We start from the raw sequence: 11,852 nt of genomic DNA, 5'->3' as shown, positions 1-11,852 counted from the left end.
GCTCTACTGAATAAAACGCGCTTTAAATATTGTTGCAGTCATGCGCCTGTTGTGCAAACTGAAATGACTACATGATGCACCAGGCAAGGTATTTTGAAATACAGCCAGCTCTTCACTGAACCTTTTTTGGTTGCGACTGCGCTTGCTTATCTGCAACGTACAAAAGGTGATAAAGCCACATTTTTACTTTAAGCTTTGGCGTACAAAGGTGGCCTACAATTTTAACTGCATCGATTCCATCGCAAGAGGGTTCAAGATTGCCAAAGCGAAATGAACAGGATCCAGCTACAAAAGAAGCTTGCTGTAAACATGTACAACTTTTTACTCACTGTTGTTACAATTGTGGAGATACAAGTCGGTTATGAAACACATTCTTCGACCAGGTACAAATTGAAGAATATAAATGATGCAGTACATGACTGACACGAATCACATTCCTAGTGTGTCTACAGTATTGGCTAGACAGACGGCTAAAGCAGTCATTTCAAATGTCACTGAAAATGTAAACAATCTTTGGTGCCTAGCATGGGAAAGACTGCGAGCAGGCTCACAGGATGACCTGCACAAAACAGTTACACACAACTACTACTACTATGAGCCTAAACTAATTGTATGAATTCAGAACTTTACAAAACGACATTCTACGCCAGTTACATGATTAGGGCGCACTTCAGCGAAATAAAGCTTTTGGCGCCATAAAAAAAAATCGCAGCACACCATTGTACTTCATTGTACATTGAACTGCAGCAGATGTGTACAAATTCCTGTCCAGCAAAGGCAACTGTACAAACAATAGGTTACCCATTTCCATCTGAACTTGCTTTGCACTTATATTAAACCTTTATCAATTGAATAGCCAAGTGCATAACTATTCAATTATGCAGGATAGGCTAACATTTGCAATTGGAAAGCTGCAGACCATTAGAGGGAACTAATTATGATAAAATCTCCAGAGAAAAACTACTGTTGAGCGCCTCTACAACTAAAACTTATGCCCCGATTCTATTTTAAGCTGCTGTGCAGTGCGCGACCTTTACAACAAAGCGACCTGTATAACAAATTATTTCGGAGACCCCAAGCACTTCATTATAAAGGTGTTCGACTGTATCCTGATATTTGCTGTGGAAGTCTAAATGAAGCACACAAATTGTTATGTGACTGCTGGTTAGCTAAAATCTTACAATGGCGGGAGGTTGTAAATGAACCCGTTGGGGTTCATTTATAATGTGCAACAGAGTCAAGAGCACAGCGTGTTCAAATCAAACATCCATTTCATGAACTTGCAACATCCATGCATTTACCTCATTGCCTATAAAATGTTTTTGATGTGAATATTCCTTCTAACAGCTGTGCCCCATTCAAAAATGGAGTCTGTCTTGCGAATTTAAGGCCAATGTCTAGAAATGCCTCCATTACACGTTTTGTCAGCAACATGTGATTGCCTGCTAATTTTCTTCCACATAATGGTAATGATGTACAGGTGGTAAAAGTTTCGCATTAAAGACTACTTGGAAATCAAAACTCTGCTCGCCGCAGCATGAACACCAAATAAAGGCCTACAGATTAATGTTTCATTAACTGATATCTGGTTTATACAACAAAGCCACTTTTTTGCTATGAATAAGAAATGTTAAGGCTAAACTGCGCTAACTGCTGACGGTTTACATTTGAGCATGTACAGCTCTGTACCTCTGGAGGGGTTGTTCCGCATTCACAAAATGGCTATGTCACACACTTTCTCACGTTTTGTTGCTCACATTGCGTGCTCTACTCTTGCCATTGAGAGCATATTCATTTTTGGACACTAATCTACCAATCGAGCTTCCCTTAATTTTTGCCACTACTGTCCCCTTAAAGCTTAATTATTGCGCAACAGTGCCCTCATGGCAACGCACAACTGAGCATTGTAGTAATGCAATTTCAAGGAGCCCATAAATTGTTTCAAATGTTGGCTCAACGCTCTGCGAGACACTGAAAATCCATTGGCATCTGACGATGTCCAATCACGAAGTGATGCACAAACTTATTGCAAACCTTTTCTCACATTTCTTCCATTGGGCCTTGGCTTACTCCTGATCCCTTAATGTCTGAAAGACATGACTACAATCGTGGCATTGGCAAAAGTGGAGTGCTGTTCTGCTCGGCCGTCTCCATGTAATGTCACAATGACATTTACCGAGCGCAGTTGCGTAAGCACAGGCTATTACATGGCCGAAGCAGCTAGCTTGCAAATTTGTTTGTAATGCCTGTACAAACACTCATACAAGCTGTAGGATTAGCTTCACAACGGAGACTGCTTGTCTCTCGCATGACACGACTCTGGCTGAATCCTGGCTGGTGGGATCTTTTCTTTTTTATTTCAATGTATGGTTGAAATAGCACACAAATCCATGTTCTTACATCTCCAAAAAATGCAGAATTGAGCATGAATTAACCACAAATCACCCTTTAGCAGGAAAAGAATTTTTTAATTTAAATTATTATCGCGGTTTCTTTTTTTTTTTGTCTTCTTTTTCACCCATCCCCTTTTCTAAGTTAGGCTTACAAGTGTGTGCGGACCAGTACAGCCAAATTTGCTCTGTGAACATGAATATTTCTATGATTCTTTTAATTCACTTCAAAAAATTGAATACGACAACAATCTCATCTGTAAAGTCAACTACCTACTCAATTGGCAAGCACTCACGACAGTGGCTCAGTGGCCATAATGTGCTGCCGAGCTTGAGGTCGCGGCGGCCACATTTCGACATGCAAAACCGCTCGTGCACCATGCATTAAGTACATGTTGCAAGAACCTCAGGTTGTCAAAATTAATCCAGACTCCCCCAGTACAGCGTCCCCACAATCATATCGTGGTTTTAGAACGCAAAACACCAGATCTAGCACGTAAACCCAAGATGCAGTGCCCTCCCGATGTCCCGAACATTTGACATGTTTCGAACAAGTTTACAACCTGCTGCTTTTGATGCGACCAGCTCGGTGCCAAGTGGCCAATTCTGTTCAGAATGGCAGAATGGCAGCATATGGGCCAATAATTGAGAGTAAAATTATCGGAAAATTAAATGGATTGTTACACAATAGGGCCTCTGAATACCAAACGTTGCCTAGTTTTTACTATTTGTGTCTTATGAATGCCTTTCATCAGCCGCTTTCGGCTTTACTTTCCACACCTTGCAAAGCCCTTTGTCACCTGAGAAAAAGAAGCTTGAATTAACCAAAATCCTTCCCTGACAACCAAACTTTGAGATTTCCTGAATTAACCAATATTTTAAGCTATTACAAATCTGAATTATTGCGAGCCACCTGTAACCCTATACTACACGATGCTGCATGCGAGTTTGGGACTGCCCTACATGAATGTAAACTTGCTCTTTCACAAGTCGAATAAATACATTTATTTTTGTACACACACGAGGGCATGCTGGCTTTCAGCAAGAACTTGGCATCACTGATTAAAAAAATGTAATGATGGCAATCATGACAGATGAAAACAGGCAAAATGACAACAAAGCGAGATAACTTGACCAGGGGAAAAAAAGCGAAAACGAGTTGTATGATAACAAGTGCGAAGCACTGCACAGACAATATGATGTTTTTGTACAGGAGCTAGGCAAGATGATTGAAATGCTGAAGACAACAACATACAGAACAGACACAGAACAGGATGTGTGTGTGCTGCTTACAAACAGTACATATTAAATTAAACTAGTTTAACTGTTTGTTGCGCCATATCATTACTTGCAAAAAAAAAAAAAATTATCAGCAAGCAAAATCACTGGGTAAGCTAAAATACAAAACAGATCATTAGTTAACAGGTCACTGATCAAAGTAAAAACACAAAGCTTGATGTTTCGGATCTGTTGTGTTAGTACAACAGCAACCTGTTGTATTAATAATGCTTTTACCTGACCAGACAGTGTTCCGTCGAACTCTTAATTACAAAACAACAGATCATACAAGAATGTGTTCTGCATAAGGTCAACATTGTTGCCTTTGCCTTTTCATCATGCTGTGTACACAAGTCACTGCTTTATGTCTTGGCACATGGAGGGCCTCGAGGGCAAAAAGAAGAAAGAAAAGTGAGCAGAATAGGCCCACACAATGACTCCAAATGAAAGTGCACGCGAGGAACTTAATCTTCCAACTTGCGCTTGGGCTTTTTGGGATTCCTGGAACGACTCTTTGCCTTGCACAGAGGGCAGATGGGTGCGTTGCGATGGATCTGCTGGTGACAGGACAGGCACGCCTGCGAACAAAAAACGTGATGTAAGGGCATTTCTAGCAATAACACCTTCAGGCGCCAATAAATTCTGTTCATTGAAAATTAAGTTTCACCACATTTCTTGCATCTTTAGAATTGTAAAAGGCATACGACTGCAAAATGGGTTGAGAATTTTCAATTCTTCAGTGAGTTTTCTCATGCTCACAACATGTGGACTCCATGTGAGCACTCTTTAAAGTAACGTCACATACGAGAACAACGTCTATTTCGTGCATCTAGCATACTTTGAAAGCACCTATACAGCCACTTCAAAAATCTGATATAAGCCATTGCAAAAAACAATGGAACAAGTGAGCCCACAACATCATGACATACAGACACCAAGTGCAAACACTCGGCTGTCTGCCTTCCAACTTGTCTCACATAAACACTTTACACATTCAAACTTGTAGCACAGGCCCAATAAAAAGTGTTTCAAGATGCACGCGACACATTTTAAATATCATTATTTTCACGAGTGCTTCTACTTTTGATGCACTCTCTTGGTGCGCGCAATTCTGCACTAAGTGCCTGAAGGGGATAAAGATTGGATGTCGTCGCGTAAACATAAGTTTTATGTCCCCGACCAACTTTGATATCCTTCTGCTAGACTTACATGAACTCAACTTTGAGGGGAAAATCCCAAACAGGACCACCCACGCAGCTACAGAGATCCACTGGGAGTTGAATGGATAGTGAGGAAGCAACCGAAATGGAAGCAGCCTGTACTGGCTGCTTCTGAGAGAGAAGGCCCAATTCAAATCCCAGCAACAATGCATGATGGAAGGCATAGCAAAGAACCAAACGTAAATACATCAACTCCTTGCCTGCCTGCTTTTCACTTGCTTTGTGCCCGTATGCAAGGACCGTGTGTGTTGAAAGCTAGCGAGTCACCACACCATAGTGGCTGTCTGGCTATTGCTGAACGTGCGTTGTCTTCTGCGCCGACGTGCTGCAAAGACTTCCTGCTAGTTTCTTCTCGTTGCTATGCATGTCCTAACCTTCACCTGGCTCGGGTGCCACCCTGTCGCGATCGTTTTCAAGGTGGGGGTGTTGTTTGATAGCTGCGAAATAGTTCTTGTCTTTTGTGGTGCGCCTTCTCGGCCAGTGGCGAGGATGGTGAAGGGCACTCGGGACACCATGCGAGGTCGGATATTCTCCCAATTGCCTTCATTTCAGAGTTGCTTTGACGCGGTTTTCTCGGCCGGTCGTTTTCGGAGACTAGTTTTAATTTTTCGCGAGAGTTTGAGCAAATCGGTACCGGAACCGCCCGCGTCTACGACCAGCGGTGTTTCTGCCACTGTGCTAAGCTTTCTATTTTTCTATAGTGCCAAGAGCGCTTTCGGCTGGCAGTGTACTTCAACACATCCAGTGCCGAGTCACGATTAATCTGCGAAAGTGATACTACACCTAAAAGTGATCGCCCAAGAATACCTCCCCTGTAATACAGTGCGAGCAACCTTCTTGTTCACCACACGTGTTGGCAGTGGCAGTTCGTGCGTGTACTGTGCAAATGCGATTTGCACATTGTTGCTTGACCCCCTAATGCTTTCCCTTCATGCCTGTGTAGTCTGCAGAAGAACTGCTTTCTGAGAGCACAGTGGCATGACACAGCAGTTGCAGAACGCTTTTGGGATGGGGGGACCATCTCCTGCAATGTTTTTCTGTCATTATGCCTATATCTAGGTCTTTCAGGACCAACTTACGAATTTGGTGACCTTTTAATGCAATTAGCATTCTTAGGATACTTCACGGACTTTCTGCGAGCTATCTATCTATCTGTGTCTATACACTGTTTTCCCGCCAATTTGGGTCGCTGGGTAGTCCATGCTCTAATGGGTAGAGCATTGAGCTACTGCGCTGAAAGAACCGCGTTCAAAACCAGCTGTCAGACCTGGGAGGAATCGAAACTGTGTCATATATGTTTAGACAATTTTGTCCGAATACTATATATTCACACATGTGCCAAGCATGGACTTTGATTCGGTGCAGCTAGATGACTCGGCATGTTCAGTGGGAAGCACGGAAGAGGAGCTCGGCTGCATACATGCCTCATGCATGACGCGTTTCGGCGTTGGCAATATGGTGTCCCTACAATCGTAGCAACGACATTCACTGCGAGATGGCTTCTGCCAGAATTTTCTAGCAGTACTATCTTCCACAAAGTCCGACCGGGGCAGCACTTGCCTTCATTGGCGGCGGCTGCTGGCGGAAGGCCGAGGGCTGCGGGCGTTCGGCGAGAGCCTTGCTCCTCCCCGGCTGCTGCATCTGCTGCACCGCTGCGGCCAGGGAAGGGGGCAGGGCTGCTTCGGTCATGTCGCTCTGGTGCCACTCGGTCTTCTGCTTCTCGAAAAACCTGCACGCACACACCGCCGGCACCAAACTGAGTCAGAAGTCTCCTCCAGCCCCAACCTTTAGCAGGGACTGAATGATGGCTTGTGACAGTGTAGTAATGATGAAAAAGCAAAAGCATTACTATAAAGGTTGAATAAAAAAATCCAACTATTTGTTGGGCGAACTTGTGCTCGAGAAGGAAAAGCCATATTCAAATAGCAACAAAAGCAGCAAGTGTTTGTAAATGTAGAAAAAACATTTTCAAATTATGCCTTCAATATTTTTTTTTTGAAATATTCTTGAAAATTGCAGAATTTCAGAAATCTCAAGTATCAAGTAAAGAATTTTAGCTATGACATTGTGCTGCTGAGTTCAATGTCGTGGGTTGGATCCATCCCGGAACCCACGATTTGCGATGGGAGCGAAGTACAAAAATACTCGTGAACTTAGACTTAGGTGCACAGCGAAAAATCATCGACCCTTCCACCTGTCAAGAAAATGGGAGTAAGCGAAGCTTGTCGTGTGTGTATCTGACCTTCGTGGTGATTTTCTTTCTTTCTCTTCTATTTCTCTTTATCTTTCTAACAATATAATAAATGTGTAAACTGCACCTAATGATACATCAAAAGCAGGGAAAATTGATGTATTATACACCACTCTGAAATATACCACAAATTTGTGAGTAGAACTTTTGCAAAACCCTTATAAACATTGTAACAATTTAATGTCATCTGTAAATTCATATGTCACAGCTGTCTGCTTGAGATGCTATAACAGATGCAGTTTAAAGAACTGTGATATATGTTTTTGGCGCAGTTCGAGATTTGTAAGCTTCGTGCTTCTATTTTTCTGAAACTTGCCGATTTAAGTCAATTTTCATTAAAAATTCAATGCCCTAAGTTAACGTTCTGCTTCCAAGGGTTGGCAAAATTTAACGTTCTCTCTCAAATTCAGCAAATTTCATTCAAGTTAGCCCACTGGTTGTCTCATAAAAGTATTTCTGCATTTTGCATGTGGTATTTGAATAGGGAAATCGGAGTTAGCCCTGAGCTAATACTTCCTCTTAAAAACCCCACAATTGATTTGGTCATGGGTCTTCACACTCACGGGTACACTGACTCACACTCATTTCACAGGTATGAGTGGACCTGTGTGTGAACAGGAATGAGTGCCGGTAAGTGTGACTAGAAGCGATTATGAATGCAAGTCATCGTTGGTGAGTATAGTGAATGGCCGTAAGAATGCGGGTGAGTGCCGAAAAGTGGCTGCACGCACGAGTGTGAGCGAGTACACGGTCTGCAAAAAATTAATTTGTGAGCGAGTGTCAATGAGCATAGACTTTTACTGTCAACCTATGGATTTTGGGTTTGATTTGATATTAGCAGAGTGTGAAGACTGACTCTGGCTTGAATGTTTGATCCTCCTCGTGTAGCTCGGGCAGCTTGGAGAGGCCAATCTCCAGCCGGAGCCTGTCGACCAGATCCTTGAGCGGCTTGTACTCGTGGTGCATCTGCTTGGCCCCGTCCAGGTGCTTGTTCCTGTCTTCCTCAGACTGCTTGATCACCGTCTCCATCTGACATGAGAGAGACGCGGGTTTTGTAAGCAAGAGAGAAACGAGTGCTACCAGCAGAAGACCCGGCAGTAATGATGCAAGTTACACATAGATTACTTTTTTCTTTACTGGTTTATTTTTGCTTTGCTTGAGTCATATGAACATCAAACCGAATTTGTAAACACCTGAAAGCAGAATAAGGAAAGCACGGAATGTCGACAATTTTGTCAATCGCCCAGTTTAAAGGGACACTAAAGGCAAATAAAAAGTCAGGCTAAAGTGATAGAGTAAAGCTCTAGAACGTCTAAGGCGTCAATATAATCGCAAACAGAGCTTCAGTAATCAAAAATTGAGGTAAATGCAGGTCACGATAAGAGACTCCCCAGGGACATTCAGGTACTTACTAAATGACTAAGGCACTACTCAAAAACATTATGTCATTAGTACTCAATCACTCGGATTAAAAAGATCATTTCGTTGGATTACCCAATAAGACGGCAATAAAATGTTACTTGTCTACTTGTATTAGATTCTTAGAAGAAATAACTTTTTGGCGTTACCCTTGATAATGATATGGGTGGTGTAAAGGCTTCGTTTTCGCTCGACTCTGCACCGCGCGCTTTCCAGTTTCAGTAGTTCCGTTATTGCGTAGTGCTGCGCAGGTGTTACTGGCTCGCTAAACTCGTACTTTAAATTGCAAGCAGAAGAGAATTCCATGTCCTATGTGACGTCAAGGGATGCTCGAATGGTCCGCGCATGGCACGTCCAGACGGTGACCAGCTTTGTCACCCGACATAGCATTGCTGGAGTCCTCGCTGTTCTCGCACTCGGAAAAGCCGGCCGCCGTCGTAGTACGCAACGACGCCGGCAGCACGAGCCCTCAGCAGCATGTCACGCTCATCGAAGCTTAAATCGCTGAAATTGAGCCCAGCATCGCGAGCCAATGTGCCGTTTTCAGTGCCGTCAACAAGACCCATCGCGACGAGCGTCGACAATCATGTTTACAATTCGGCGCACGCTTTTCCTTCCGCTTTCGCACTGCCGTTGGCTGTCTTGGCTCTGTTTCTGGCTGCGCATCTGCGTTTTCCGCAAAAAAGCCGTAGCGCCATCTGCGGGTGCCGTTTTACTCACCGGCGGCACGACTATGAGACGATGACGTCACCACTCCTCGCTCGGGAGGGCAGGCGATTTGAATGGTGCTAGAGGTACAGCGGACACTTCAGACACAACTTTCTCATAAAATAAGTCTTTTCTTGGCCCGAAACAGCCGTTTCGAGGTTTCTGTGATAGTATTTTAACTTTCCACATTTACTTAATATTTGCCTTTAGTGTCCCTTTAAGAGAGAGAGTTGGAAAATCTTGTGTGTGTTTAGCGCATTTAATAATGGGCAGGGATATAGCACATAGTGTGCCAGGAACCTGACAAGAAAGCATATTGCAAGAAATATTCCCAATCCTTTTGTTCTCGCTCAACACCAGCACGTGTCTGAAACTCCAGATTTTCTCAATAAACCACAATAGTCCTGCGCAATGTACAGGAAAAGTTTTTTTTTTTTTTTTTTTAATGGGAACCACGCATCGAAGAGTAGCTATATTTAAATGCACATAACTCTTAATGTTTAAGGATTCATGTTTTTTGTGGACGTCCTCGTAAGGTCTATAACAACGTTGAGCTGCCAAATAAATAAAGCGCTTGCCCCCTCCAGCCACAGTTGGTGCAACTATTCTATTTTGTTTTTAGGCTTGATTTTAAAATAAGCAAAAGGTAGCAGTAGAAGGTACAATGTACTTTTCAGTAAAGCGATGCAAGATGCAACAAGCAAGGGAACGCTGCACAATGGTACTGCATGGTTACCTAGTAGATTTCAAGATAGACTTGACTTTTTGAGACTTTACTATGCCCAATGCACTGGTGCGCTATGTGCAGCTGACTCTCTGTCAGTCAAAATCACACACAAGTGAAATTTCAAAATCATTTGAATTTGAAAGCCTTCTCCTGCAGAGGTATGTGTGGGCGCCCATGGTGCCATTGAACATAATAAATTGAGCGAAAGCTACATTAAGTGATTACAATACGACAGAAGTTCTGCATAAAATTAAGGGATGAGAGTGATTGAAAAGTAAATCCATAGGCGACGAGAAATGTTTTTATGTGTTGTGTTACGACAAGGAATCTCCGCAACACCAAAATAGCCACCTACCACGTTGATGTCAGCATGAATCTGCCTCAGCTCTTCAACGTGGGCCATCTTCTCTTGAAGCAAGAGTTCCATTTCATGTCTGTATTCTTGGAGGCACCGTTCTTCGCTCTCTGTCGACTCTATTTCATTGCGAAGCCTTGATTTGAGCTTTTCCATCTGAACAGTGCGGGCCCTTGGGGAAAGACAAGTTTCGTTCAGTAAATGGTAACTCATACATCCTACTCATTACTTTTCAGAAGATTGCAATGCACAAAAAAATTGTAGAGAAAAAAAAAAGCACTCACAAAATAATAGCTTTTATGAAAATAAAATGTGAAAAATCGAGACACTTTAGCTACAATTTTTTTGCGAGCAGCCTGTGTCATGCCCTTGGAAGGAAGTGTGTTTTTGCACGAATGTCATTGCTACATGGAAACTGACACACTAAAACACCCTTTTCCACTTTAATAATGCAGTTATTTTACTTTCCCTTATAGCTCCAATCCTGAATCTGTTCATTTTTCAGGTGTTTCTGTCACTTTTACATGCATTAGCGAGAATAAAGTCCTTTCATGTTGTGTCTTTGGCGAGCCCTGACCAATCCCCCCTGCTGGATAAGTGCGATTTCTATCAGGCAACAATAACAAAGTGTGCGTATGGTAAGTGTGCTAGCCTTTCAAGTCAACAGCAGCACCAGTAACATTTCAAGAATAAGATACCGGCCAATAAGCACGGTTGCATTATGTGCAGTACCTAAAGACGTTTTATTTATGTTACACCCGTGCGCGAATCACACCCCCCGAAACATGATGTTTGAAATTCACAGCCTGGATAAGCTGACGCTCTCCAAGCAATCGCAGATGTAAACATGATACCAAGGCCAATCGAAAAGCATCAGAGCAGTAGCTAAACAAACGCTGTTGTCGATTTGTCTACATAGTCCATACGTTGCTGCAGAAAATAAATTATAAGAGATTGCACGCACAAAATTACCGTGAGAACGGGGAACGCCGTTTACACGGAAAGATACGTTGACTAGACATCGAATCTTGCAAACACTTCGCATTTCACTTGTTTTTCTGTCTTCCTGTTCTCGGTAATCGATGTATGTTCGCTCTGCACAATAAACCGAAAATATGAGCCGCAAATAAGAATAATAAGATGAAGTGTTTACCTTATTTCCTTGAGGCACTCTAGTTTTCCCATGATTGCTGCTTCATCCGTCATGGTCTCTCAGCGCGCAGCGATTGTGGGCCGTTGGGCAAGCGTAGAAGTTGGTAGGAAATTACGCTTCTCGGTGCGATCAGCATAAAAACCCACGAATATTCGCAACTGTATCTGCGATACGTCGTACCAGCACGCAGTCAGTGCGACCGCAAGTAGCCCAAGCTTTCCCTAGACATAAGCATCAAAGCTGCGTCGTCCTGCAAAGTGCGCTTCGCCTTTCAGCATCCAATAAAGTAAATAAATAAATGATCTGTTTTCTTAACTCTTCCTAACAACAGAAAAAATACTATGACCACAA

General features: G+C 42.9%; 1 protein-coding gene across 2 annotated transcripts; it reads right to left on the bottom strand.

Moving 5' to 3' along the window:
• Positions 1-297: 297 nt before the first annotated feature.
• LOC119461157 (zinc finger C4H2 domain-containing protein) lies at positions 298-11,791 on the bottom strand. 2 transcript variants are annotated; one of them, XR_007468194.1, is made up of 6 exons: positions 11,502-11,791; positions 10,349-10,520; positions 7,996-8,168; positions 6,449-6,617; positions 4,024-4,246; positions 298-3,993 (listed from the first exon to the last, which is right to left on the bottom strand). XR_007468194.1 is itself a non-coding variant. In XM_037722373.2 (5 exons), the coding sequence occupies exons 1-5, from the start codon at positions 11,552-11,554 to the stop codon at positions 4,133-4,135; spliced, it is 681 nt and encodes a 226-aa protein (XP_037578301.1). In that variant the 5' UTR covers positions 11,555-11,791; the 3' UTR covers positions 298-4,132. The 2 variants fall into 2 exon arrangements, 1 of the variants encoding a protein (XP_037578301.1); XM_037722373.2 differs by having other exon boundaries at positions 298-4,246.
• Positions 11,792-11,852: the final 61 nt, after the last annotated feature.

The sequence above is a fragment of the Dermacentor silvarum genome, chromosome 8, assembly GCF_013339745.2.
Source record: "Dermacentor silvarum isolate Dsil-2018 chromosome 8, BIME_Dsil_1.4, whole genome shotgun sequence".
Classification (NCBI taxonomy): domain Eukaryota; kingdom Metazoa; phylum Arthropoda; class Arachnida; order Ixodida; family Ixodidae; genus Dermacentor; species Dermacentor silvarum.
The sequence above is the reverse complement of the archived record's forward strand: the minus strand, read 5'-3'. Positions and strand labels throughout refer to the sequence as shown.